Here is a 24,189-nt window from a genome sequence, read left to right as displayed (position 1 = left end):
CTCAAAAAGGTTCTGCTGCCAAGTCTTCTGGGAAGAAACGCTCTTTTTATAGACTCATGGAGCTTTGGAGTCTCAAGGCCTCGGGGTGTGATGGAAGTAAGGGATCTCCTACTCGCTGTGGGCGGGGAAGAATGTATCACTGTGTGTGTGTGTGTGTGTGTGTGTGTCTGTGTGTGTGTGTGTGTGTGTGTGTGTGTGTGTTTGTGTGTGTGTGTGCAAGAAGTCCATCCCACGTCTTTTTTTCTTTTTTTTTTTTAATCCAATGGCTCAGCCCACGTTACAAAACAGGTGAAGCGCCCCTGGAGGATTAACCTTCAACTTCCGGCAGCCATTTAAAAGCTTTTAAGCATCCTTCCCCAACCGGTGACATTTTGGAGTGCTCAGCGTTTTTCGTAGAGAAGAGTATGTACGAAGTAAATGAATGAACGACAGTTTGCTCTACGGGAATTTTTTTTTTTTTTTTTTTTTACCCAGCCACTTCCTGCTCCGTCATTGTTAAGAATATAATGGCATATTTTTCCGAAAGTTCTTAATGTCTCACTTGTCCTTGCACTAAATTAGTCCGATTTCTCAAATACAAACCCCGTTTCCATATGAGTTGGGAAATGGTGTTAGACGTAAATATAAACGGAATACAATGATTTGCAAATCCTTTTCAACCCATATTCAGTTGAATGCACTACAAAGACAACATATTTGATGTTCAAACTCATAAACTAGCCAGCAACACGTGCCAAAGTAGTTGGGAAAGGGCATGTTCACCACTGTGTTACATGGCCTTTCCTTTTAACAACACTCAGTAAAGGTTTGGGAACTGAGGAGACACATTTTTGAAGCTTCTCAGGTGGAATTCTTTCCCATTCTTGCTTGATGTACAGCTTAAGTTGTTCAACAGTCCGGGGGTCTCCCTTGTGCTATTTTAGGCTTCACACATTTTCAATGGGAGACAGGTCTGGACTACAGGCAGGCCAGTCTAGTACCCGCACTCTTTTACTATGAAGCCACGTTGATGTAACACGTGGCTTGGCATTGTCTTGCTGAAATAAGCAGGGGCGTCCATGGTAACGTTGCTTGGATGGCGACATACGTTGCTCCAAAAGCTGTATGTACCTTTCAGCATTAATGGTGCCTTCACAGATGTGTAAGTTACCCATGTCTTGGGCACTAATACACCCCCATACCATCACACATGCTGCCTTTTACACTTTGCGCCTTTGGTAAGCTATGAAGCCACACCGCTTGATGTATTGTACTGTGCTTCAACATACCAGTATTATTATGGTGTGTGTATAAGGTAAGACATATTATCTGGCAATTTGTTTTGCAATATTATGCAAAAACAACTTTTCTTACCTTCTGGTACCTGCTGAACTTGTCATGATCCGTGGTCCGGATCATGTTTTGTGTTTTCTGTTAGTTTTGGACTCCTTTAGTTCCTGTTTGTGCACCTCTGAGTTGTTACCATGGCTACGTATTATTTGCACCTGCCTCTTGTGTTCGGGACGCTGCCTTTGCCAGTCAGTCGGTCTGGCTTCTTTGTTTGCGTCACGCTTCTGTTACGTGAGTATTCCTATCTCTAGTCTATGCTAAGTGTTAGCTCTAGCATCCGGTGCGATCGGCACTTTCTTCCTTTGTGTTGTTTTTCCGTTTTTGGTGCTTTGTTGATTTTCGAAGATTAAATCATGTTCCTACCTGCAAGTCCTGTCCGGAGTCGTCCGTTTGCATCCCGGGAGAACGAACCGCGCAGCAAGCTGCAACCAAACCGTGCCAGATCTGTATTTGGGGTATGCATAAGTCCTGAAAATTTGCGCACCTCCGCCTTTTTAGTCCAACATAGTCAATAAACTTCTTCTTTTCTTCTATCTTCTTGTTATGGGACATTCATCCTCCACTGTTGCCATTTCTAATATAAAGTAGTGTAAAGTTCTTACTTATATCTGTCAGTAAACTCGCCATGAAAGCGCTAAAACATACCGGTGTAGTGAGTTGACATTATTCACCCAAGGAACTTTAGTTATTAGAGAGTTCCGGTCGGACGGTTTTTCACGGGACACATTTCCGGCGTTGTTGTTGTTTCCGGATGAGAAGATGGTGCTCCGTTATTGATTGAAGTAAAGTGTGAATGTCATTAAGGCGTGCGATCAGACGTGAGTGCCGCAAAGCTGAACGCAGGTGGAAGAAGGACAAGCTTCAGGTGTCACTCCAGATTTTAAAGGACTGTTGGCATGGATATCAGAGCACAGTAAAAGAGGCAAAAAGAGAACATTTGACAAACGTTATTGCCTCAAATAGTCTTGACCCTCGTGTTTTATTCAAAACCATTGACTCTGTTCTTAATGCCCCTCAGCCTACATGTTTGGAACCCTCCTCTGAATTGTGCAATGCCTTTTTAAAGTACTTTATTGATAAGATTGCCACAACGAGGGCTCTCATCTCTGTTCCGACCTCTGACCCTTCTGTCCCGTCTAACTACTCTGCTGTTTTTAATCAGTTTGAGCAAGTGACTCTGCGGCAGTTACAAGAGTTAACTAATCCTATGAAGCCCTCAGGTTCCCCCCATGATGCTGTCCCTCCTACATTTTTTAAACAAGTGTTTTCTTGCATAGGGCAGCCTGCTCTTAACATTTTAAATAGCAGTCTGTTTTCTGGTGTGGTTCCTACCAGTTTTAAACACGCCGTGGTTCAACCGCTTTTAAAGAAACCTGGGGCCGTACTTATCAAGCTTCTTAGAGGGCCATTTTACACTTAAGTCCTGAGAATTTGCGAAATTTAGTCCTACTCTCAAACTTAAGAATAAAAGCTTTTTATCAACGTTCTTAAGTCTAAGAATCACTCCTACTCCCCACGATATTTAAGAGACCTTCAGAGGCGTCTTAAGTGGTTAGGAGTTGCCAGCAGGGGATGGCACTGAGGCGAGAGAGACGTGCGTGAACATTCAGGGAGCGGAACGATGTTCTGGATTTGTTTGATGACGAGCATCTGATCAAACGGTATCGTTTAGACAGAGCGGATATTATTTTTGTCACAGATTTAATACTTTTCGATTCCTTGTTGATTTCTGCATGTGTCTGCAGTGGGCTAGTATATATAGAGCCACCCACACCAGTTTCAAATTAGTTGCCTAATTAATGAATTGGAAAGAAAATGTTATGAGAGTAGCGTATGTGTGTGGCCGTGAGGTGAGTGACGTCAGTGAGTGTGTGGGCGAGAGAAGAGAGGGAGCGGTAGCGTGAGTGCCGGCGGGGACTAGTTTGTTTTGTATTATTTTGTAGTTTATTGTCAAAATATACACTCCCATTGTCCACTTAAATATTTCCAAGATATTTCTTTATTCTTAGACAACGGATTCCCTTCCGTGATTGGTCATTTCTATGGACACAGAAATGACGTCACCTAAAATTGCGTTTACGGCACATAGTAATGTCGTAATTCAGCTCTGAGTGTGACACTTAAGATTCAGTCCTACACTTCGCTGAAAGTGTGAGTAAGATGCTTGATAACTAACTTTTAAGTGCAGCTTTCAGCGAAGAATGTATTTACTCTTAAGTCAACTCTTAGCAGACTTCTTAGGAGTAATTCTAAGAAGCTTGATAAGTACGGCCCCTGGTCTGGACAGTTCAGTTTTAGCCCATTTTAGACCCATTTCTAAGCTGCCTTTTCTCTCCAAAATCTTGGAGAAGATTGTTTTTACCCAGTTAAACACTTTTTTAGAGGACTCTGATATTTTAGAAGTCTTTCAGTCTGGATTTAAACCCCTCCATAGTACCGAGTCAGCATTAGTAAGGCTTTTTAATGACATCTTTCGAGCAACAGACTTAGGTGATTATGTGATTTTAGTTTTACTCGATCTAACAGCAGCATTTGATACGGTGGACCATAATATTTGAATTAGCCGCCTACAACATCAAGTGGGCATCTGTGGTACTGCCCTGAGTTGGCTGAAGTCATATTTGACTAACAGGACCTTCTCTGTAAATGTTGCTGGTTCTGAATCTTCTGTTGCTCCCTTAACATGTGGGGTCCCACAGGGCTCAGTTTTAGGACCACTGCTCTTTTCTATTTATTTACTTCCCCTGGGCTCTTTTATTTTTTAGTCTGTCCTTTGCCTTTATTCCTTTGTGGTGTACAGCCCTTTGTTTTTCAACTGTGGTTGTTTTTAAAGGGCTTCATAAATAAAGTTGGTATGGTATGGTATTAAAACAGTTAGCTCCATCTTTTGACACTTCTTCCACTCCCGTCCTTGCACGCTACACCGCTACAACAAAGATGACGGGGAGAAGACGCTGTCGAAGGTGAGCCACGTAAATAAGACCGCCCACAAAACGGCGCATCCTGATGATGTGTAAAACATCATCTATGCAACATTTTGACCAAAGAACCACCATTACATGTTATGTGGACCACAAGGAAGTCTTTTACAAATAGAAAAAAATAATAATAAAATGACTCCTTTAATGCGACCTATAAACCGGTGTGCCTTATATACAGGGCCGGCCCGTGGCATAGACCGTATAGGCAAATGCTAAGGGCGCCGTCCATCAGGGGGCGCCACGCCAGTGCCACAAATGTTGGAGGGGGAAAAAAAAAAAGTTGGTACTATTATTTCTAAATACATGAAATAATCCCACGTTAATTAAAATGCAAAGTAAAGACTATTTAATAGAAATATTATTTGTTACAACATTACGATGCCCCTCCCCCCGGCACGGTGCGCCCCCTCCCTCCCCGTATCATGACTCTTTATGGACGTCACCGCATCAAAAAATCAACACAAGATGTCAAAACGGCCAAAACTGTCAGGTGCCCGGGGAAGAAAAAAGAGAAAAGAAGAGGAGAAACGAGAAAAAGACAGGGGTAGCAGGTAGGTAACGTTAGCCTACATGAAATTATTTGTCTGTTACAGAATGTGATAGTAACCTGGCTTTTTAGCATTAAGCTAATGTTACCTGATTCGGCAATTGCTAATCAATAAATAGCTAGTTCTGTTTTAACGTCGGGTTAATATTGTGGAGGGGGCTAAATTGTTATGGAAAATAATAATGTAACGTTAGGTAATTACAGTACTTCCTGGTGTACAGTCATTTGTAAGTCATTCTAGTTAATGCAATATTAAAAAGCACAAATAGAGAACTCTGTAGGATCCCCTTTTTTTGTAATATAGTTGTTAAAGTCATACTGGTTTGATATCTTGTTTTGTGCAGTGCCTTATTTATATTGTATTTTTAATGTATTTTATGCAACTTGTTGACACGTTTTATTTTGTGTTTATGTATGTAAAAAATATTGTATTTCATATATTCATTTTTTATTTTTTGTATTCATTTATTTATCCTTTTTTTTTTAAATCTTGTTAACTATTCTGATTGTTAATTTGCTTTCTTTAAGTAAAAAAAAAGGTCAAAGACAAAGCTATTCGGTTTCTTGTGAGTATATACACTTCACTGCCGATGTGGAGGGGGGGGTGCCACCTAAAATCTTGCCCAGGGCGCCAGATTGGTTAGGGCCGGGCCTGCTTATATATGAAAAAAGATCGAAAATAGACCTTTCATCGGTAGTGCGCCTTATGGTCCGGAAAATACACTACTGGTTTGCCTGAAGAAAGGTACGGACATTATTCAGAGTAAATAAATAATCAGCTGTTGGGCATCACTGATTTATTTATTGCACATTCCAATGTACAAAAAAAAAAAACCCAGTATGAACGCAAAGTGAACCGCATCAACTTATTTTTTTTTATATATAAATATATAAATTATGATTATTTTTGTCTACAAGTGTAAATGCAGCCTCACATTAGTTTCTCCCTCCTCTCGATCCCTTAAAGGTCATGTACTTCCTGGCACATGTCAGGTGTGCAAATCAATTGGATGTTATTGTTTTTTGGGAAGGTGCTCATCCCCAAGTGGAAACTTCATCACACCTGACTCACACACACACACACACACACACACACACACACACACACACACACACACACACACACACACACACACACACACACACACTCGTTGAAAGGTTCCGCCTCCTTCTTTTATGTAACGCAACAACACGTCATTTCCTTCAATAAATCAATCTTGTAACATAATATATTGTGAGCTACATTCTAAGCACCGCAATAATATCGATGTTTTCCATCTTGTAGTCAGTAATTAGAAGGTAGTAGTAGTAGTAATACATCGAGTTAATAGTAACAATTTATTCAAATAATCATAGGGGAAAAAAAGTCATACAATCATAAAGTCTTAATGCAGTATCGCAAGAAAAAAGTTGTAACACGATGAGAAGAAATTGTACTATTTCAAGAATATAACTAATTATGAATTATTTAAAAAGTTTCTCCAAAGAAAAGACTAATGCTCGTCAATCACGCTTTTTGGACAAAAAAAGTTGCCCCCTGCCACATTCTGCTTTGTTTGCGCTTCACTCTATAGCGGATTTGTTTTTCAAACATATTCTACAAAACCCAAAACGGGTGAAGTTGGCACGTTGTGTAATTCGTAAATAAAAACAGAATACAATGATTTGCAAATCCTTTTCAACTTATATTCAATTGAATAGACTGCAAAGACAAGATACTTCATGTTCACACTGAGAAACTTACATTTTTTTTTGCAAATAATCATTAACTTAGAATTTATCGGCAGCAACACATTGCAAAAAAGTATGCACAGGGGCATTTTTACCACTGTGTTACATGGCCTTTCCTTTTAACAACACTCAGTAAAGGTTTGGGAACTGAGGAGACACATTTTTGAAGCTTCTCAGGTGGAATTCTTTCCCATTCTTGCTTGATGTACAGCTTAAGTTGTTCAACAGTCCGGGGGTCTCCCTTGTGCTATTTTAGGTGCCACACATTTTCAATGGGAGACAGGTCTGGACTACAGGCAGGCCAGTCTAGTACCCGCACTCTTTTACTATGAAGCCACGTTGATGTAACACGTGGCTTGGCATTGTGTTGCTGAAATAAGCAGGGGCGTCCATGGTAACGTTGCTTGGATGGCAACATATGTTGCTCCTGTATCACAGATGTGTAAGTTACCCATGTCTTTCGGCACTAATACACCCCCATACCATCACACATGCTGGCTTTTACACTTTAAACTTTTGAGCCTATAACAGCCCAGATGGTTCTTTTCCTCTTTGGTCCGGAGGACACGACATCCACAGGTTCCAAAAACAATTTGAAATGTAGACTCGTCAGACCACAGAACACTTTTCCACTTTGTATCAGTCCATCTTAGATGAGCTCGGGCCCAGCAAAGCCGGCGGCATTTCTGGGTGTTGTTGATAAATGTATTTCGCTTTGCTTAGTAGAGTTTTAACTTGCACTTACCGAACTGTAGTTACTGACAGTGGTTTTCTGAAGTGTTCCTGAGCCCATGTGGTGATATCCTTTACACACTGATGTTGCTTTTTGATGCAGTACCGCCTGAGGGATCGAAGGTCCGTAATATCATCGCTGACGTGCAGTGATTTCTCCAGATTCTCTGAACTTTTTGATGATATTACGGAGCGTAGATGGTGAAATCCCTAAATTCCTTGCAATAGCTGGTTGAGAAATGTTGTTCTTAAACTGTTCAACAATTTGCTCAGGCATTTGTTGACAAAGTGGTGACCCTCGCCCCATCCTTGTTTGTGAATGACTGAGCATTTCATGGCAGCTGCTTTTATACCCAATCATGGCACCCACCTGTTCCCAATTAGCCTGTTCACCTGTGGGATGTTCCAAATAAGTGCTTGATGAGCATTCCTCAACTTTCTCAGTCTTTTTTGCCACTTGTGCCAGCTTTTTTTGAAACATGTTGCAGGCATCAAATCCCAACTGAGCTAATATTTGCTAAAAATAACACAAGTTTTCCAGTTCGAACGTGAAGTATCTTGTCTTTGCAGTCTATTCAATTGAATATAAGTTGAAAAGGATTTGCAAATCATTGTATTCTCTTTTTATTTACCATTTACACAACTTGACAACTTCACTGGTTTTGGGTTTTGTACATATTTTTGGCCTCAATTTTGCAATTTCAAGCATAAAAATGGCTAAATGAACTAAAATGATCAGTACTACAGTAGTATTGGCCAGTAGATGAGACCAAATCACTCAGACTGTGCGGTTCAGTATTGTGGCCCCTGATTGGCTCAGCCTCATGCAACATCACTATATTGGATATAAAGAGTCTAAAGGTGACTACGGAGGTTATATTTCAGGCTCTCATTATGTTGAAAGTCGTAAACAGTTTTAATGCTCCAGATATAAAATAAATATGGTTCGTGGTTCCAGTTTATTTCAAACATGCATACAGTCATAAGATGATAGACCAAATCTTTTCAGTTTCTTGTTGCAACATGTTTCAAAAAGGAGTAGGAAGAAGCCGAGCTTATTCAATCCAAACCTCTTTTCCATTTCATAGCAATTGCCAACACATGTATATACTCCCTGTTCCCCATTTATACACACATTTAGTAGTAGTAGTCCAATGCTGTAGAGCAGGGGTGTCCAAAGTGCGGCCCGCAGCTAATTGTTTACCGGCCCGCCACACATTCTGGAAATTCTATTGCAAAAATAAAAAATAAACATTAAAAAAGTAGAATGAGGTGAAATCTAAGTAGAAAAAGTTGCAATGTTTTTTTTCTTCTTTTGTCTATCTTTATTTTTCTTTTTTTGCCATTGCTCAAAAAACAACAACCAAAAAACACAATGTTATAATGAATTATTGACCTATTCAAGGCTCCAATTATTTCAAATATTTCACTTTAAAAATGTTTTATGTGGAAAATATTGCACATATTGTGTGGTTGCCATACAAAAACATCAATGTTTTCTTTGACAAAAGAGCATAAAACAAACAAAATAATAGTTTAAACGTAAAATGGACAGATATATCTGGGGCCGTACTTATCAAGCTTCTTAGAATTATTCCTAAGAAGTCTGCTAAGAGTTGACTTAAGAGTAAATAAATTTTTCGCTGAAAGCTGCACTTAAAAGTTAGTTATCAAGCGTCTTACTCACACTTTCAGCGAAGTGTCGGACTGAATCTTAAGTGTCACACTCAGAGCTGAATTACGACATTACTATGTGCCGTAAACGGAATTTTAGGTGACGTCATTTCTGTGTCCATAGAAATGACCAATCACGGAAGGGAATCCGTTGTCTAAGAATAAAGAAATATCTTGGAAATATTTAAGTGGACAATGGGAGTGTATATTTTGACAATAAACTACAAAATAATACAAAACAAACTAGTCCCCGCCGGCACTCACGCTACCGCTCCCTCTCTTCTCTCGCCCACACACTCACTGACGTCACTCACCTCACGGCCACACACATACGCTACTGTCATAACATTTTCTTTCCAATTCATTAATTAGGCAACTAATTTGAAACTTGTGTGGGTGGCTCCATATATACTAGCCCACTGCAGACACATGCAGAAATTAACAAGGAATCGAAAAGTATTAAATCTGTGACAAAAATAATATCCGCTCTGTCTAAACGATACCGTTTGATCAGCTGCTCGTCATCAAAAAAAACCAAAACATTGTTCCGTTCCCTGAATGTTCGCGCACGTCTCTCTCGCCTCAGTGCCACCCCCTGCTGGCAACTCCTAACCACTTAAGACACCTCTGAAGGTCTCTTAAATATCGTGGAGAGTAGGAGTGATTCTTAGACTTAAGAACGTTGATAAAAAGCTTTTATTCTTAAGTTTGAGAGTAGGACTAAATTTCGCAAATTCTCAGGACTTAAGTGTAAAATGGCACTCTAAGAAGCTTGATAAGTACGGCCCCTGAAGTTGATCTCGTAACTTAAGTGTTGAAAGTAAAAAAAAAAACCTAATACAAATGTATCACTTTATGAGTGGGGCACCTTTTGTATCCTAAATATATTCAATGGGATTTTATTAATATTTTCACTGTGATTACTCAAAAATAACAATGAATTAATATCAATGGTGTCTTGCATTATTGATGTTTTTAAGGCTCTAATTACTTCACATCAAACATTGCTTTCTGAAGGTTTTGGGCAGTGGGGGAAATACGGCATATTTCACTTTTATTATAAAAAACAAAGTTGTCTTGACAGAAAAGGCATAAAACCTTTTGGGTTTTTTAAATTGTATATCAACCTGAAGTTGATATACTGTAGATCAGGAGTCACCAACCTTTTTGAAACCAAGAGCTACTTCTTGGGTACTGATTCATGCGAAGGGCTACCAGTTTGATACACACTTAAATAAATTGCCAGAAATAGCCAATTTGCTCAATTTACCTTTAACTCTGTTATTTTTAATAATTAATTATATTTATCTTTGTGGAAACACTGATCATCTTAATGATTTTTCACAATAAATATATATAGAAACAGATAAATATCAATATTCAACACTTTATTTTTATATTTCCTCTAAGTGCACATTTTTCAAATTGAACATTTTCAAATGATCACTTCTAAGACAGTCTTGTGAAATCACAATATCCCATTTTAACTAGCTAGCCACTAACATTTTTGAACAAATCCTGAATTACTTTGCACCATGTTTGTACAAATAATAACTCATGTAAAATACAAAAGTCAACTCTCAAATTTTTAAATAGATCATGTCACACTTTGAACTGGACACCAAATCTGTTATCTGTTTCTTTGTCAGTTAGTGAAGACCAAGTCTTTAAAATATTTTCTTGGGTTTTCAAATTCTATTTGAGTTTTGTCTCTCTTAGAATTAAAGATGTTGATCAAAGCGAGACCAGCTTGCTAGTAAATAAATACAATTTAAAAAATAGAGGCAGCTCACTGGTAAGTGCTGCTATTTGAGCTATTTTTAGAACAGGCCAGCGGGCTACTCATCTGGTCCTTACGGGCTACCTGGTGCCCGCGGGCACAGCGTTGGTGACCCCTGCTGTAGAGATTTACTGTAAGTGTTAAATAACAATAATAATTTGACTTGTTTTTAACATTTTAATGACTTAGACCCTTTATGGTCGCTATGAAAGGGCTTAAAAGAACAACACGGCTGACGGGCAGAATAAGTAATAAAACATACTCCAGTGAAAATGTCAACCTCAAACTGGGTGAGTGGGACTGGTCCACTGTGCTCACGGGCAACATGGTCGACGGTGCATGGAATTGCTTTAAAACAAAAATCCTAACCATACTAAACGACATGGCTCCTGTGAGAACAGTCAGGATCAAAGGCCGCACCGAACCTTGGATGAATCTGGATTAAAGACAGAGACCATGTGTATGCATGTGTATGTGTGTGTATGTGTACATGTGTATGTTTATGTGTATGTATATATATATATGAATGTATATTTCTGGGGGTACGTTCTGGGCCTGCCTGTCGGGTGGGGGTCGGCGCCTCAGGCTACTGCATCCGGACTGCGTGTCTGGAGTTCCTGGGTCCCACCGTCCATCCCTTCCGGGTGCCCGTCTTGGTTGGGGCCTGCTTTGTCTGGTCCCTGCGTCTACTGTGGTAGCTTGGTGCTGCAGGGTATTCCGAGGTGCCGCGAGTCGGCCAGTTGTTGGGGTAGCGACCTTGTGTGTCAGCATGTCTGTGATCTTCTTTTAATTCTTTTTTTTTATTTTTTTTTTTTATAAATAGATTTAATTATTTATTTATTCTTATTTTTTTAAATATATTTTATTAATATTATTATTATTATTATTATAATCTATTTATTTATTTTATTTATTTATTCCCCTACCTCAGGGGGGGACTCGGCGGGGCGGTTGCTGGTTGTTCCATCTCCATCGTTGGGGTCCCTGCGGGTGGGGTGGGTGGTTCCTGTGGCCCCGTGCTGGGTGGTCCTGTGGCGGCCGGCTTGGGTGGGGTGGCCGTGGGCTGGCCTCGCCGCGCTCTCCGGGGGTGGGGGGGGGGGTCTTCCCGTCCGGTTGCGGGGGGTCTCCGGGCCCCTCGGGCGGGGCGTCCCGCCTTTCTGTCCGTGTGGGGTGCGGTCTCTCGCTGGCTTGGGGTCTGGCTGCCCCCTGCTTTTCTCGTGCCTTGTCCTCTGCCGGGTGCGTCTGTCTGCGGCCTGCTGCTGGCCCTTGTGGGCGGCACGGTGGGCCAGGCTCTGGGGTTCCTGTCGCTGTCCGTCTTGGCTGCGTGGGGGCGGTGGCCCCTGGTTCCCTGGGCACCACACCTACTGTTTGTGAGATGGGTTCTCGGGGAGGCTGGGGCCGTACTCTGGCTCCCGCACACACTGGGAGTCAAATGTATTGTACATGCAGATTCACATATACTCACACACATACATACACACATACATAGGTACCTACGCTCCCACATACATATACAAAAAAATACAGTACATATTTACACACTCAAAGTTCGTACATCCACACGCACATTCATTATACAAACATACTGTATACACATACTGTACATATACATTCACTGTAAAAACATACATATACACATACTGTACATATACACTCACTGTACAAACACACACATACACATACTACACATATACATTCACTGTACAAACACACACATACATATACTGTACATATACATTCACTGTTCAAACACACATACTGTATACACATACTGTACATATACATTCGCTGTACACACATATACACATACTGTACATATACATTCGCTGTACACACACATACACATACTGTACATATACAAGTACATATGCACACATACACTCATGCACATAATCACGTTTCATCAAACATATATTAACGTTGTTGCCCTAGGGTAAACTGGGTATAACACATGGCACACTGACAAAGCTTAACCTATTGTTACTATAACAATCTACAAGGTTAATGTAGGTTGCTTCTCTTTCTTCCCCTCCATTTTTCTGCATTCTTTCGTTTCTCAAGTTATCATTACGTATATGTATTGTTGCATTTGAACAATTGTATTGTTGATAATAAAGGTAAAGTATTGGTATTGTTTATTATCAATAGCACTATTTCTATTGGTATTCATATTGCTCCATTTTAAGTGTAATAATGCTCATTGTCATTTCTGTATTTTTATTTTTAAAATTTTCGCTAACTGCTTATTTGCTATTACTTTTACCATCATATTTGTACATGTCGTATTTGCTGATGTTGCTCTGTTGTTGTTGTTGTTGTTGTTGTTGTGTTTGCTGTTGTTGTTTTTGTCTCTCTGTCTAATCCCCCTCTTGTCCCCACAATTCCCCCCTCTGTCTTCCTTTTTCTCTCTTTCTATCCCCTCCTGCTCCGGCCCGGCTGCACCAAATGATAATATAAATACATTTAATAAAGTCAAAATACAAATAAGGCAACAAGAGAAGTATCCTACACTTCTCGTTTGTAAAGTAAATGTGAACAGCCGATATGGGCATCTACATCTGCTATATGATTTGCCCGAGAAGCTGGGCAGGACATTATAAAAAGAAAAGAAAAAAAAAAGACAGAGACCACAGATACTCTGAATGCTGAAAGTGCAGAACCAAGGAAGATAAACAACCTAATAATCACCTCAAATTACTCTTTGCAACACTCAAAAGGCAATAAAATAAATTTAAAAAATAAGGCAAACAACCTGACTAAAGACTTTTTTTAAAATTACAAAATTGAGGAAAACACACATAAACCACACGAGAGCCGGGAAATTCTCCACAACCAGCTTCCTGGCTGCAGCCAGAAACTCAAAATCAGACTCGCTCGCATAAATATCAAGGAGGACGACTTCCTCATGACAGACACATTGGAAGTAGCAAGCAGACTTAGGACCCGTTTACACTAAACTAGACTACCAGGGTAAATCCCACCTAACCTTATCCGTGTCCACACGCAACAATGCCACCGTTTAAGACCCCCTCCCCTCCTCCGTCCACCGCCGTAATGGAACCTCCAGTCAATCCCCTCTAGTGTTGCTTTGTGTGCCAGTTCTTAAATGTAACTTATCTGAACAATGTCCAGTGTTGTGGTATTTCAATGAACTGGAATCCAGTGTGCTGTGGGGCCCTATTGTAGTGAATCACACCTGAGACATCATAAAGTAATCAAATCCTTAATAGTGTTTTTCAACCACACTAGTGTGCCGTGGGAGATTATGTAATTTTACCTATTTGGGTTAAAAATATATTTTGCAAAGCAGTAATTATAGTCTGCAAATGACGTGTTGTTGTTGAGTGTCGGTGCTGTCTAGAGCTCGGCAGAGTAACCGTGTAATACTCTTCCATATCAGTAGGTGGCAGCAGGTAGCTAATTGCTTTGTAGATGTGGGAAACAGCGGGAGGCAGTGTGCAGGTAAAAAGGTGTCTAATGCTGAAACCGAAAATAAACAAAAGGTGAGTGCCCCTAAGAAAAGGCATTGAAGCTTAGGGAAGGCTATGCAGAACGAGACTAAAACTGAACTGGCTAGAAAGTAAACAAAAACAGAATGCTGGAGGACAGCAAAGACTTACTGTGGAGCAAAGACGGCGTCCACAATGTACATCCGAACATGACATGGCAATGAACAACGTCACCACAAAGAAGGATAAAAACAACTGAAATATTCTTGATTGCTAAAACAAAGTAGATGCGGGAAATATCGCTCAAAAGGAAGACATGAAACTGCTACAGGAAAATACCAAAAAAAAAAGAAAAAGCCATCAAAGTAGGAGCGCAAGACAAGAAGTAAAACACTACACACAGGAAAACAGCAAAAAAGTCCAAATAAGTCAGGGTGTGATGTGACAGGTGGTGACAGTACACCTACTTTGAGACAAGAGCTATAGTGATGCATGCTTGGTTATGCTTTAAAGTCATATCCAACAATTGTATCATTTTTTTGTCATACGTGTAACTATGATAACGGACACATGTTTTATTATTCATAGTTTGCTGAACAGTAATAGAATATTCTTATATGCTATAAGTGACCAGACGTGCGAGATCAAAACTGGGAATATAATCCCAGAGAAGGGGGGAAAAAACGCTCAGCTATTTTTAAGTTGAAGAAACAATATGATTAGGTTATATATACATGCTTATATCCTACATAAACATGAATACATTAGATATCTATATATCTTATAGACTGTATCTCTGTTGCTGCAGCAGCACAGTTTATTCTGTCTTGACACTTTGTATTGATATGTTGTATTACATTCTTCCCTTAAATGATCATGTTTACAGTCATTGTTTTATATTGGGGCGGTATAGCTCGGTTGGTAGAGCGGCCGTGCCAGCAACTTGAGGGTTGCAGGTTCGATCCCCGCTTCCGCCATCCTAGTCACTGCCGTTGTGTCCTTGGGCAAGACACTTTACCCACCTGCTCCCAGTGCCACCCACACTGGTTTGAATGTAACTTAGATATTGGGTTTCACTATGTAAAGCGCTTTGAGTCACTTGAGAAAAAGCGCTATATAAATGTAATTCACTTCACACACTTCACTTTATATGTATTTTTGATGTATGTCACTTTGGATAAAAGCGTCAAATACTTCAACATAAACATATATGAAAGTCTTTATATCAGCTAAAACCACCAATCTGTTTCACTGGATTCAGAATAAAACCAAATTCCGTCTTACCCAACAATGTAAGTATTTGAATATTGTTACTTGAAGACTTATTCCTGGTTACAATTATACTGTTCAGAAAGTATTGTCTTATACTTTGCCTAAAATGAGAATGCATCATAATCAGTGGCGGTTGGTGAATTTTGTTTTAGGTGGGGCTGAAAGTTTGTAAAGCAAACCCCTGTAGGGGGGTCATCCTCCCCCAGAAGATTTCTTTGTGATTTCCACAGACAAATGAAGCGTTCTGACAAAATAATGAAGACAAAATAGAACATTTCATAGGTTTGCAGAGAACTATATACAATATGCACACTGAAGGCATGATGCCATTTCACGAAGGTGGGCTACACAAAATTGGGTTGGAAAGCTAGACTAAATTTAGTCTTGTATAATGCTGTATAGCCTCTGTCCATCTGATTGTCTAGTTAGCTAACATACACTACCGTTCAAAAGTTTGGGGTCACCCAAACAATTTTGTGGAATAGCCTTCATTTCTAAGAACAAGAATAGACTGTCGAGTTTCAGATGAAAGTTCCCTTTTTCTGGCCATTTTGAGCGTTTAATTGACCCCACAAATGTGATGCTCCAGAAACTCAATCTGCTCCATCTAGCGGTATGCTAAATAATCATTTAATTAATTGATTAGTGTTTTATTTTTTAATATTCAAACACAGTGTTACTGTTCAAACTGTGTGTAACGTTACAGTGGCCAAAAATATTGAATACACTTGTTCATTTAAACCTCTGCCTTGTTTTTAACAAATACCTAGGCCTACTAAGCTACTGTATTTTAATACTGGTCATTATATTTGTACTTGGAGAGCCAAGTGTTTTCTGAGGTTTGAAAAAACAACTTTGAAAACTACTGCCCTTGCAGATATGGCCTAAAAAAAGTTGTTTCTTTTTTTGTTTTTTAAATGACTAAATAAGCATTTTCCCCAAAAAATTATTGACAAAATTTCCAAAAATCTGTAAAAAAAAATAAAGTTTTTTATTTACACATTTTTGAAAATTCTGAAATTGATTTAGGATTTGAATAAATAAGAATTATAATTCGAATAAAAATCAATGTTTGACCACCCTTAAAGGCAGACATATTGGGTTCAATCTAGTGGCCAGAAGGTTTGCTGATTCATGTTCTAATTATGATAAATGTATTATTTTGCATTGTTGAAATGAATCAAACAATTTATTTCCCATGAATCCGTTTTAGACCAAAACATGCATCAAATTAAATGAAAGTTTGAGTCAAAAAGCATGAAAAATTGTTTCACGCAAATAAAAAAAAAGTGTGGGAAAATTACACTACCGTTCAAAAGTTTGGGGTCACCCAAACAATTTTGTGGAATAGCCTTCATTTCTAAGAACAAGAATAGACTGTCGAGTTTCAGATGAAAGTTCTCTTTTTCTGGCCATTTTGAGCGTTTAATTGACCCCACAAATGTGATGCTCCAGAAAGTCAATCTGCTCAAAGGAAGGTCAGTTTTGTAGCTTCTGTAACGAGCTAAACTGTTTTCAGATGTGTGAACATGATTGCACAAGGCTTTTCTAATCATCAATTAGCCTTCTGAGCCAATGAGCAAACACATTGTACCATTAGAACACTGGAGTGATAGTTGCTGGAAATGGGCCTCTATACACCTATGTAGATATTGCACCAAAAAGCAGACATTTGCAGCTAGAATAGTCATTTACCACATTAGCAATGTATAGAGCAGACCTGGGCATTGTACGGCCCGCGGGCCGCATCCGGCCCTTTGCGCATCCCTGTCCGGCCCGCGTGAGGCCAATCATAAATTACAAAATAAATTTAAAAAAGTATCTATGTCGAGTGTGCAATACAACGGTGCTGCTTTTGTTTTGAAAAGCGTTATTTGTATTACTTCCGTGTGGACGTATGCGCGTGTGCGATTGTGAGTGAATTGAACGGCGCAATTACAAATTACAAAATAAAGTTTAAAAAACATCTATGTCGTGCGCGCAATACAACTGTGCTGCTTTTATTTTGAAATGTGTTATTTGTGCCGTATGTCCGGGGGGAACCTGTGAGTGAAGGTGCATAGAGACAAGTGATGAGACGCTAAAAAAAGAAAAGTTGATGACGAATGGCGTGTTTCCAACAACACATGGACTGCCAAGTATTTCTTTACATAAATTAATGGTAAAGCCGTGTGCTTAATGTGTGGTACACAGCTTGCTGTGTTTAAATATCATTTTAATCGCCACTACACGAAGAAACACGAGGGAAAATACCGGAATGTGTCTGATGAAGCGCGCGCAAGGGAGGCTGATGCGTTGATGGTAAAACTGCAAACCCAACAAGGACTTTGTGCCATATTTCACACCCCCAGAGATGCAGCCGTCAGGACAAGTTTCGTCATTTCTCACAAAAGCGCCAGAAAAAGTAAGGCGTTTTCTGACGGAGAGTTTATTAAGGAGTGCTTATTGGACTTTGTTGCGCTGATAATGCCCGGAGACATGGGCTGTTTTTCGCTAACTTTGGATGAGAGCTCTGATGCAGTCAATTAAAGAGACAACCACAGGTAATGACTTGTTCACAGAGGTAAATGCGTGTTGGGACACGCTGGCAGGTGTGACAATCCAATCCACTTTATTTATATAGCACATTTAAACAACAAAATGTTTCCAAAGTGCTGCACAACAATATTACAAACAATATTCAAATATTATCCTTAGCTCCACCAATGACTGAATAAAAAGAAAAAACAATTACATATAAAACCAATATAAAAAACAATATAAAATAAATATGATTAAAAACTATTTTTAACAACAGATGGTTGTCCAAATCTGATGGGGAAAAATGTTGGATAATGCAGGATAAAGTGACCATCAAAAGCAATCTGCTTTTGTATAAAGTTAAGTTAGGTTAAATTAAATTATTATTATTATTATTAATTATTATTATTATTATCATCATTATTATTTATCTTACGGTATATCAAAAATAATATTGAGCAAAATTTAATTGAAATATTGTCGTGTGGCCCTCCAGCAGTGCTCGGGTTGCTTATGCGGCCCCCGGTGAAAATTAATTGCCCACCCCTGGTATAGAGTGTATTTCTTTCAAGTTAAGACTAGTTTAAAGTTATCTTCATTGAAAAGTACAGTGCTTTTCCTTCAAAAATAAGGACATTTCAATGTGACCCCAAACTTTTGAACGGTAGTGTATATACCGTATATATTGCACTCTATTTTAGTTACTTTGAGTTTACAACCCCCTGGCGCTGTTTTGTACTGTTTTTGTACTTATTTTGATTATTATTTCTCAACTGTTTGTAAATGTTGCAATCTATAAATAAAGGTTTGTAAAATAAAAAATGATTTAAAAAAACAAAAAACAACAACAACATAGTCTGTAACCTAAGTACTCACCCGGAGCACACACACTCCAGTACAGTAGGTGGCGGTATGCACCTGTAACGTTGGTTGCGACCCGCCATGAATTGAAAAAGAAGAAGAAAAAAGTTTCAGAGGGCTACCTGTCCACATTTGCCATTTTTGAAATTGGAGTCGTTGTAAATCTTCTAAAGTGACTCCGCCATGGATGAAGATGGACGTGCTTGTTCGAGCATGGACCCTACAAGAGTTGCAGTGTTGAAAGGTGACGCTAATTCGCTTTTATATGTCTTTGCGCGTTAAGCTAACTGTGAAGTTCTCACATGCTAATTGTAAACAAACCGGGCTTGTAGCCAAACAATGGCTAGAAACAGGCAACAGCTACAAGAAAAGCCTCGTCTTTAAAATGATATGACGATGAATGACACTGCTTTATCCGCACAAACTGTTTGAAGGAACAACTTGTAGGCTGTTAGCTTACTTTAAATGTAGTATATTTTGAGTTGGCTAATGTTAGCATGGTTGATGCTGTAAATGGGGGTGCAAGGAGGGGGGTGATCAGAGGTGGGTAGAGTAGCCAGAAATTGTACTCAAGTAAGAGTACTGTTACTTTAGAGATGTATTACTCAAGTAAAAGTAAGGAGCAGTCACCCAAATATTTACTTGAGTAAAAGTAAAAAGTATGCTGTGAAAAAACTACTCAAGTACTGAGTAACTCAGGCATACTTGCCAACCTTGAGACCTCCAATTTCGGGAGGTGGGGGGCGGGGGCGTGGTTAAGAGGGGAGGAGTATATTTACAGGTAAAATTCACCAAGTCAAGTATTTCATATATATATATATTTACATATATATATCTACATCCTGAAAATATACAAACAAAACTGTGTTTAGATAATTGATACTTAAAACTTGCATAAATAAATCTTAAGGAATATAAACATAACTTGGCTTCTGAGAGCTTCAAAATGTAATGAATGAAATGCTAAAGTTGTTGATAAACAAGCAATTATTTTAATAATTAAATATGGTCATTTTAAATGAATTATTATGATCATTTAAAATTAATTGTTTCAAATACGTTTATTTTAATGTATAATTCTATGGCTGGGTGTAATAAGGAGTCAGAAAAAATACAAATAAAAATACAATTAATTTTGATGTTTTTAGCAAAATATAGTAAAAATGTATTTATTTTTTAATTTTTTTTATTAATAAATATATTTATTTTTAGGTAAGATAAACATAATACAATTGATCTCTAGTCTGGATGATTTATTTCTTGTCACCCTGTTGTCCTCCTGTCTCTTCCCCAAGGATGGCTCCATGAGCTGGGCAAACGCCTGGAGATGCCCTACGTCACCAACACGGTCGGCGGCCCGTCGGTGCGCAGCTCGTACATCGCCGCCCTCTGCATCACCCTCAGCAGCCTGACCAGCGTCGGCTTTGGCAACGTGTGCGCCAACACGGACGCCGAGAAGATCTTCTCCATCTGCACCATGCTCATCGGCGGTATGCCGGACGCCTCGTATGGAATAACGTGATTGGGCAGGCACGCTGTTTACATCGTGGGAAAGCGGACGTGAAAAAAGGCTGTCCTCACTCAGGTCCGCCTGAAAATCGGGAGATTTTCGGGAGAAAATTTGTCCCGGGAGGTTTTCGGGAGAGGTGCTGAATTTCGGGAGTCTCCCGGAAAATCCAGGAGGGTTGGCAAGTATGAACTCAGGCCTAGGCAATTATTTCTGACTCGGGGGCCACATTTAGAGAAAAAAAAATGTCTGGTGGCCGGTATGTCTATTTTTAGGAACCCTAATACAAAACCTCACAATAATGTCTGATTGAATGCTAAAAACGTCATGACAGACCGCCTTAAAAAACGTAATGGAATTTTACATTTTTCTATGAACGATAAAACACTGAATATTGACAAAATATGAACGTCACACCCCCTTTCGATCGACATATTTTACAATCAAGTGAAACGCAACAAAAATGCAACAAACAGTGAAATATGAACGCGAAGGTTACAAAATAAACCCACCTAAAATCTGATATATAAAGCTTTAGAACTTTGTTGTGAAAATCTCCTTCCGCGTCTGTGGAAACGCTTCCCACCCACACTGCTTGGTGCCTCGTCTGAGCTGCTGTGACGTCGATTACCATAGTAATTAATTAGATGACCATAGTAACCAATTAGATGACCATAGTAACTAATTAGATTACCATAGTAACTAGTATATCATCCAACCATTGAAATACTTTGTATAGTTGTATAGTTAGAAAACATGACTGCACATCATAATGGCAGCTACACTTTCCATCTTAAACATCTAAAAAAAATTATTTGGGAATGTCCGGCAGGCCAGATTGAAACGCTTAACCGGCCGCATGTGGCCCCCGGGCCTTCATTTTGCCCAGGTCTGGAGTAACTGATGAGTAACCTGTTCGTTTAATGATGACGGCAACAAATAATGCATAAAAAATAGCAATGAGCAAATTCAGAGCCAGGAATATCTCTTAAGCAACTAAAACTTAGACTTGGACTTAGACTTAGATTTCCTTTTTATTGTCATTCAAATTTGAACTTTACAGTACAGATAAGAACAACATTTTGTTGCATTAGCTCATGGTAGTGCAGGATAAAAAAGCAATTAGGTGCAGATATAAATAAATACATGGGTTACTGTACAGATAAATATATTGCACTTTTTCATATGCATCCACGTTTATGGATGTATGTTACGTTGTCTTTTTTATTCCAGCGAGTTAATCCATTTTGGGGGGAGTTGAGGGGATAATTATGATGCGTTCAAGAGCAAACAATAATATATATTAAATAATATACATTAACATAAAAAAAATCAAGGAAAATTGAGCCACAATAACTTAACAGCACCATAGGCTCAGTTGGCAGAGATTACAAAGGAAAATAACAAGTTAGCCTTTACGCAAACCATAAACTGATAGGTGTGGGCTGCATCTGGGAACACACTGATTGGTGTTTCTATGCATGTGTGTGTGTGTGTGTGTGTGTGTGTGTGTGTGTGTGTGTGTGTGTGTGTGTGTGTGTGTGTGTGTGTGTGTGTGTGTGTGTGTGTGTGTGTGTGTGTGTGTGTGTGTGTGTGTGTGTGTGTGTGTGTGTGTGTGGGCGGGCGCGCGACTGTGCGTGTGTGTGTGTGTCTATGAGGCTGCAGTGCGTTAATAAATGTCCCCACACGATGTACAGTACATTTGACAGTGATTCATAGCAGGGAAGCTAACATCAGCCTACGGTGACAGCCAAAATATCTACTAACGTTACTTACCGCCATGTGCTTTGTTGAGTTCATGTAAGCTTAAGCTTGTTAATCATGTGACCGCCTGGCTCTGTTTGATTGGTGAAACGTCACCAGTGACTGCATGTGATTGGTGAAACGCAGGCATGCGATAGATCCTACTTTGAAGGTCTGTCTGACAAACCAAAACAAACAAAGCATGCATTAACGATCGATAAAAATCAGTAGCGAGTAGCGAGCTGAATGTAGATAAATGGAACGGAGTAAAAGTAGCATTTCTTCTCTATAAATATACTCAAGTAAAAGTATGTTGCATTAAAACTACTCTTAGAAGTACAATTTATCCCAAAAGTTACTCAAGTAGATGTAACGGAGTAAATGTAGCGCGTTACTACCCACCTCTGTTGCTATTATAACCATTCATCTAAAAGTAAGTAACTTTGAATATGTGTATGTTTTATTCAAACTGTAATGGTAGAAACTGAAACAGTGATTTTAATTTAATTTCAACAATAGGGCCTGAAAGTACTGAGAGCCTACAGAACCAGGCCAAACACTACAAAGTTCTACAGGAGCTATACAAATCCAGGCCCAGACCTAACAAGAAGGATGTTGCCCAGCTTTTGGACCTTGACTACCAAGCAAGACGGGCTTACATTGACTCTGACATTTTGAAGGAGACACGGTGGGAGAGGGGTTAGTGCGTCTGCCTCCCAATACGAAGGTCCTGGGTTCGATCCTGCGCTCGGGATCTTTCTGTGCGGAGTTTGCATGTTCTCCCCGTGACTGCGTGGGTTCCCTCCGGGTACTCCGGCTTCCTCCCACCTCCAAAGACATGCACCTGGGGATTGGCAACACTAAATGGTCCCTAGTGTGTGAATGTGAGTGTGAATGTTGTCTGTCTATCTGTGTTGGCCCTGCAATGAGGTGGCGACTTATCCAGGGTGTACCCCGCCCTCCGCCCGAATGCAGCTGAGATAGGCTCCAGCACCCCCGCGACCCTGAACGGGAAAAGCGGTAGAAATGGATGGATGGATGGAGACAAAACTACCAAGATTCTTCAAAAAAGTGGATCATGTAAGAAAATCAAATCAATTTAAGTTGATTCATGTTTAATATGATTGTTGGAGTAATTGTTACATTTTTAATATGAAGGACACAGATGTTGGCCAGGTTTTTTTGGGGGGGGCAAAAATTGTTTAAGTCACAAAGCAGGTTACTCTGCAATTTCTACTTGCGTAGTAGGTCAAAAACATTTTTCAATTCACTAGATTTTGATTGGAATGTACTGTAGATTTAAAAATATATTTGCTATCTATCCCTCTGTGTTAGATACTGGATGGACTATAGCGGATGCTCAGGCAAAGAAATTCCCACTTCATACCTGAACTGAAGAACCGCTTGAGGACCTTTTTGTGAGAAGATTCAGTTTTATGGAGTTTTCAAATAAAGTCACGAGACCTCCACTGGCAGATCAAAGTAATTACTCACACATCACTTGATGACTTGAATCCATAGGCTGGCCACAGTAGTCAGTGATGCTGGTGCTGCTCAGTTTCAGACATCCACCAAGTATTCACCATTTACATAACTTGTCAAGCATCCTAATCACTCCAACCATGCACTTTTGTAGTTTTCCCAACTGCAGCTTACTGCTTCTTGCAGTCTCTCCCAACTGCACTCACTAATGTTTCTTGTCTCTTTGCTCTGTCTTCCTCTCTGTTTTTATGTGGGGTTTTTTAAACTGACTGCAGTAATTAAAATTATTGTTTTGTTCTACAGTAAAGCAAGCGGTTGCGATAATAAAGGCTTTGCCAGACATCTTTCCATCCCCTATTGCTCCACCAAAGAAGTTGGGACATGCAAGTGAGGCCATGCTTCACATCCTTGAGGTAAAAAATACATTTTTTCCTGTACTTTACAGCAGGGCTATTCAACTGTGTTGTTAAGGGGCCACTTTTTAGAAAGCCAAGTGCCAGGGGGGCTAGACATTCTCCTGATTTTTTTTGCACTCTTTCAGCATTTTGATGATGGCCAATAATTGTATTTTTTTTTCTGTT

At 39.5% G+C, this 24,189-nt stretch overlaps 3 protein-coding genes across 3 annotated transcripts in view; 2 read left to right on the top strand and 1 right to left on the bottom strand.

The window, feature by feature from the left end:
* LOC133640490 (pro-opiomelanocortin-like) overlaps positions 1-129 on the bottom strand; it is a 23,181-nt gene extending 23,052 nt beyond the window's left edge. Inside the window, exon 1 of the mRNA XM_062033937.1 lies at positions 1-129. This exon is cut by the window's left edge and continues 95 nt beyond it. The gene's annotated coding sequence lies outside the window, so the exon portion shown is untranslated.
* Positions 130-18,840: 18,711 nt separating this feature from the next.
* Positions 18,841-21,927, top strand: LOC133640491 (potassium voltage-gated channel subfamily H member 4-like). Its single transcript, XM_062033938.1, has 3 exons — positions 18,841-19,120; positions 20,172-20,366; positions 20,462-21,927. The coding sequence occupies exons 1-3, from the start codon at positions 19,060-19,062 to the stop codon at positions 20,527-20,529; spliced, it is 324 nt and encodes a 107-aa protein (XP_061889922.1). The 5' UTR covers positions 18,841-19,059; the 3' UTR covers positions 20,530-21,927.
* Positions 21,920-24,189, top strand: part of LOC133641200 (uncharacterized) — a 130,191-nt gene continuing 127,921 nt past the window's right edge. The window contains exons 1-3 of the mRNA XM_062035133.1: positions 21,920-23,206; positions 23,462-23,608; positions 23,912-24,021. Coding sequence (XP_061891117.1) covers positions 23,563-23,608; positions 23,912-24,021 — 156 coding nt within the window. The 5' untranslated portion in view covers positions 21,920-23,206; positions 23,462-23,562. The remainder of the gene's footprint in view (positions 23,207-23,461; positions 23,609-23,911; positions 24,022-24,189) is intronic.

This window comes from Entelurus aequoreus, linkage group LG23 (assembly GCF_033978785.1).
Source record: "Entelurus aequoreus isolate RoL-2023_Sb linkage group LG23, RoL_Eaeq_v1.1, whole genome shotgun sequence".
Lineage (NCBI taxonomy): Eukaryota > Metazoa > Chordata > Actinopteri > Syngnathiformes > Syngnathidae > Entelurus > Entelurus aequoreus.
This window is presented reverse-complemented; position numbering and strand designations above follow the sequence as displayed.

Bases quoted from the DNA above. Each gene is read 5' to 3' on its own strand.
- LOC133640491 (XM_062033938.1), top strand. From the start codon at position 19,060: ATGGATGAAGATGGACGTGCTTGTTCGAGCATGGACCCTACAAGAGTT. The intron at 19,121-20,171 runs GTGACGCTAATT...CTCTTCCCCAAG, and splicing joins AAGAGTTGCAGTGTTGAAAG to GATGGCTCCATGAGCTGGGC. The intron at 20,367-20,461 runs GTATGCCGGACG...GTCCTCACTCAG, and splicing joins CTGCACCATGCTCATCGGCG to GTCCGCCTGAAAATCGGGAG.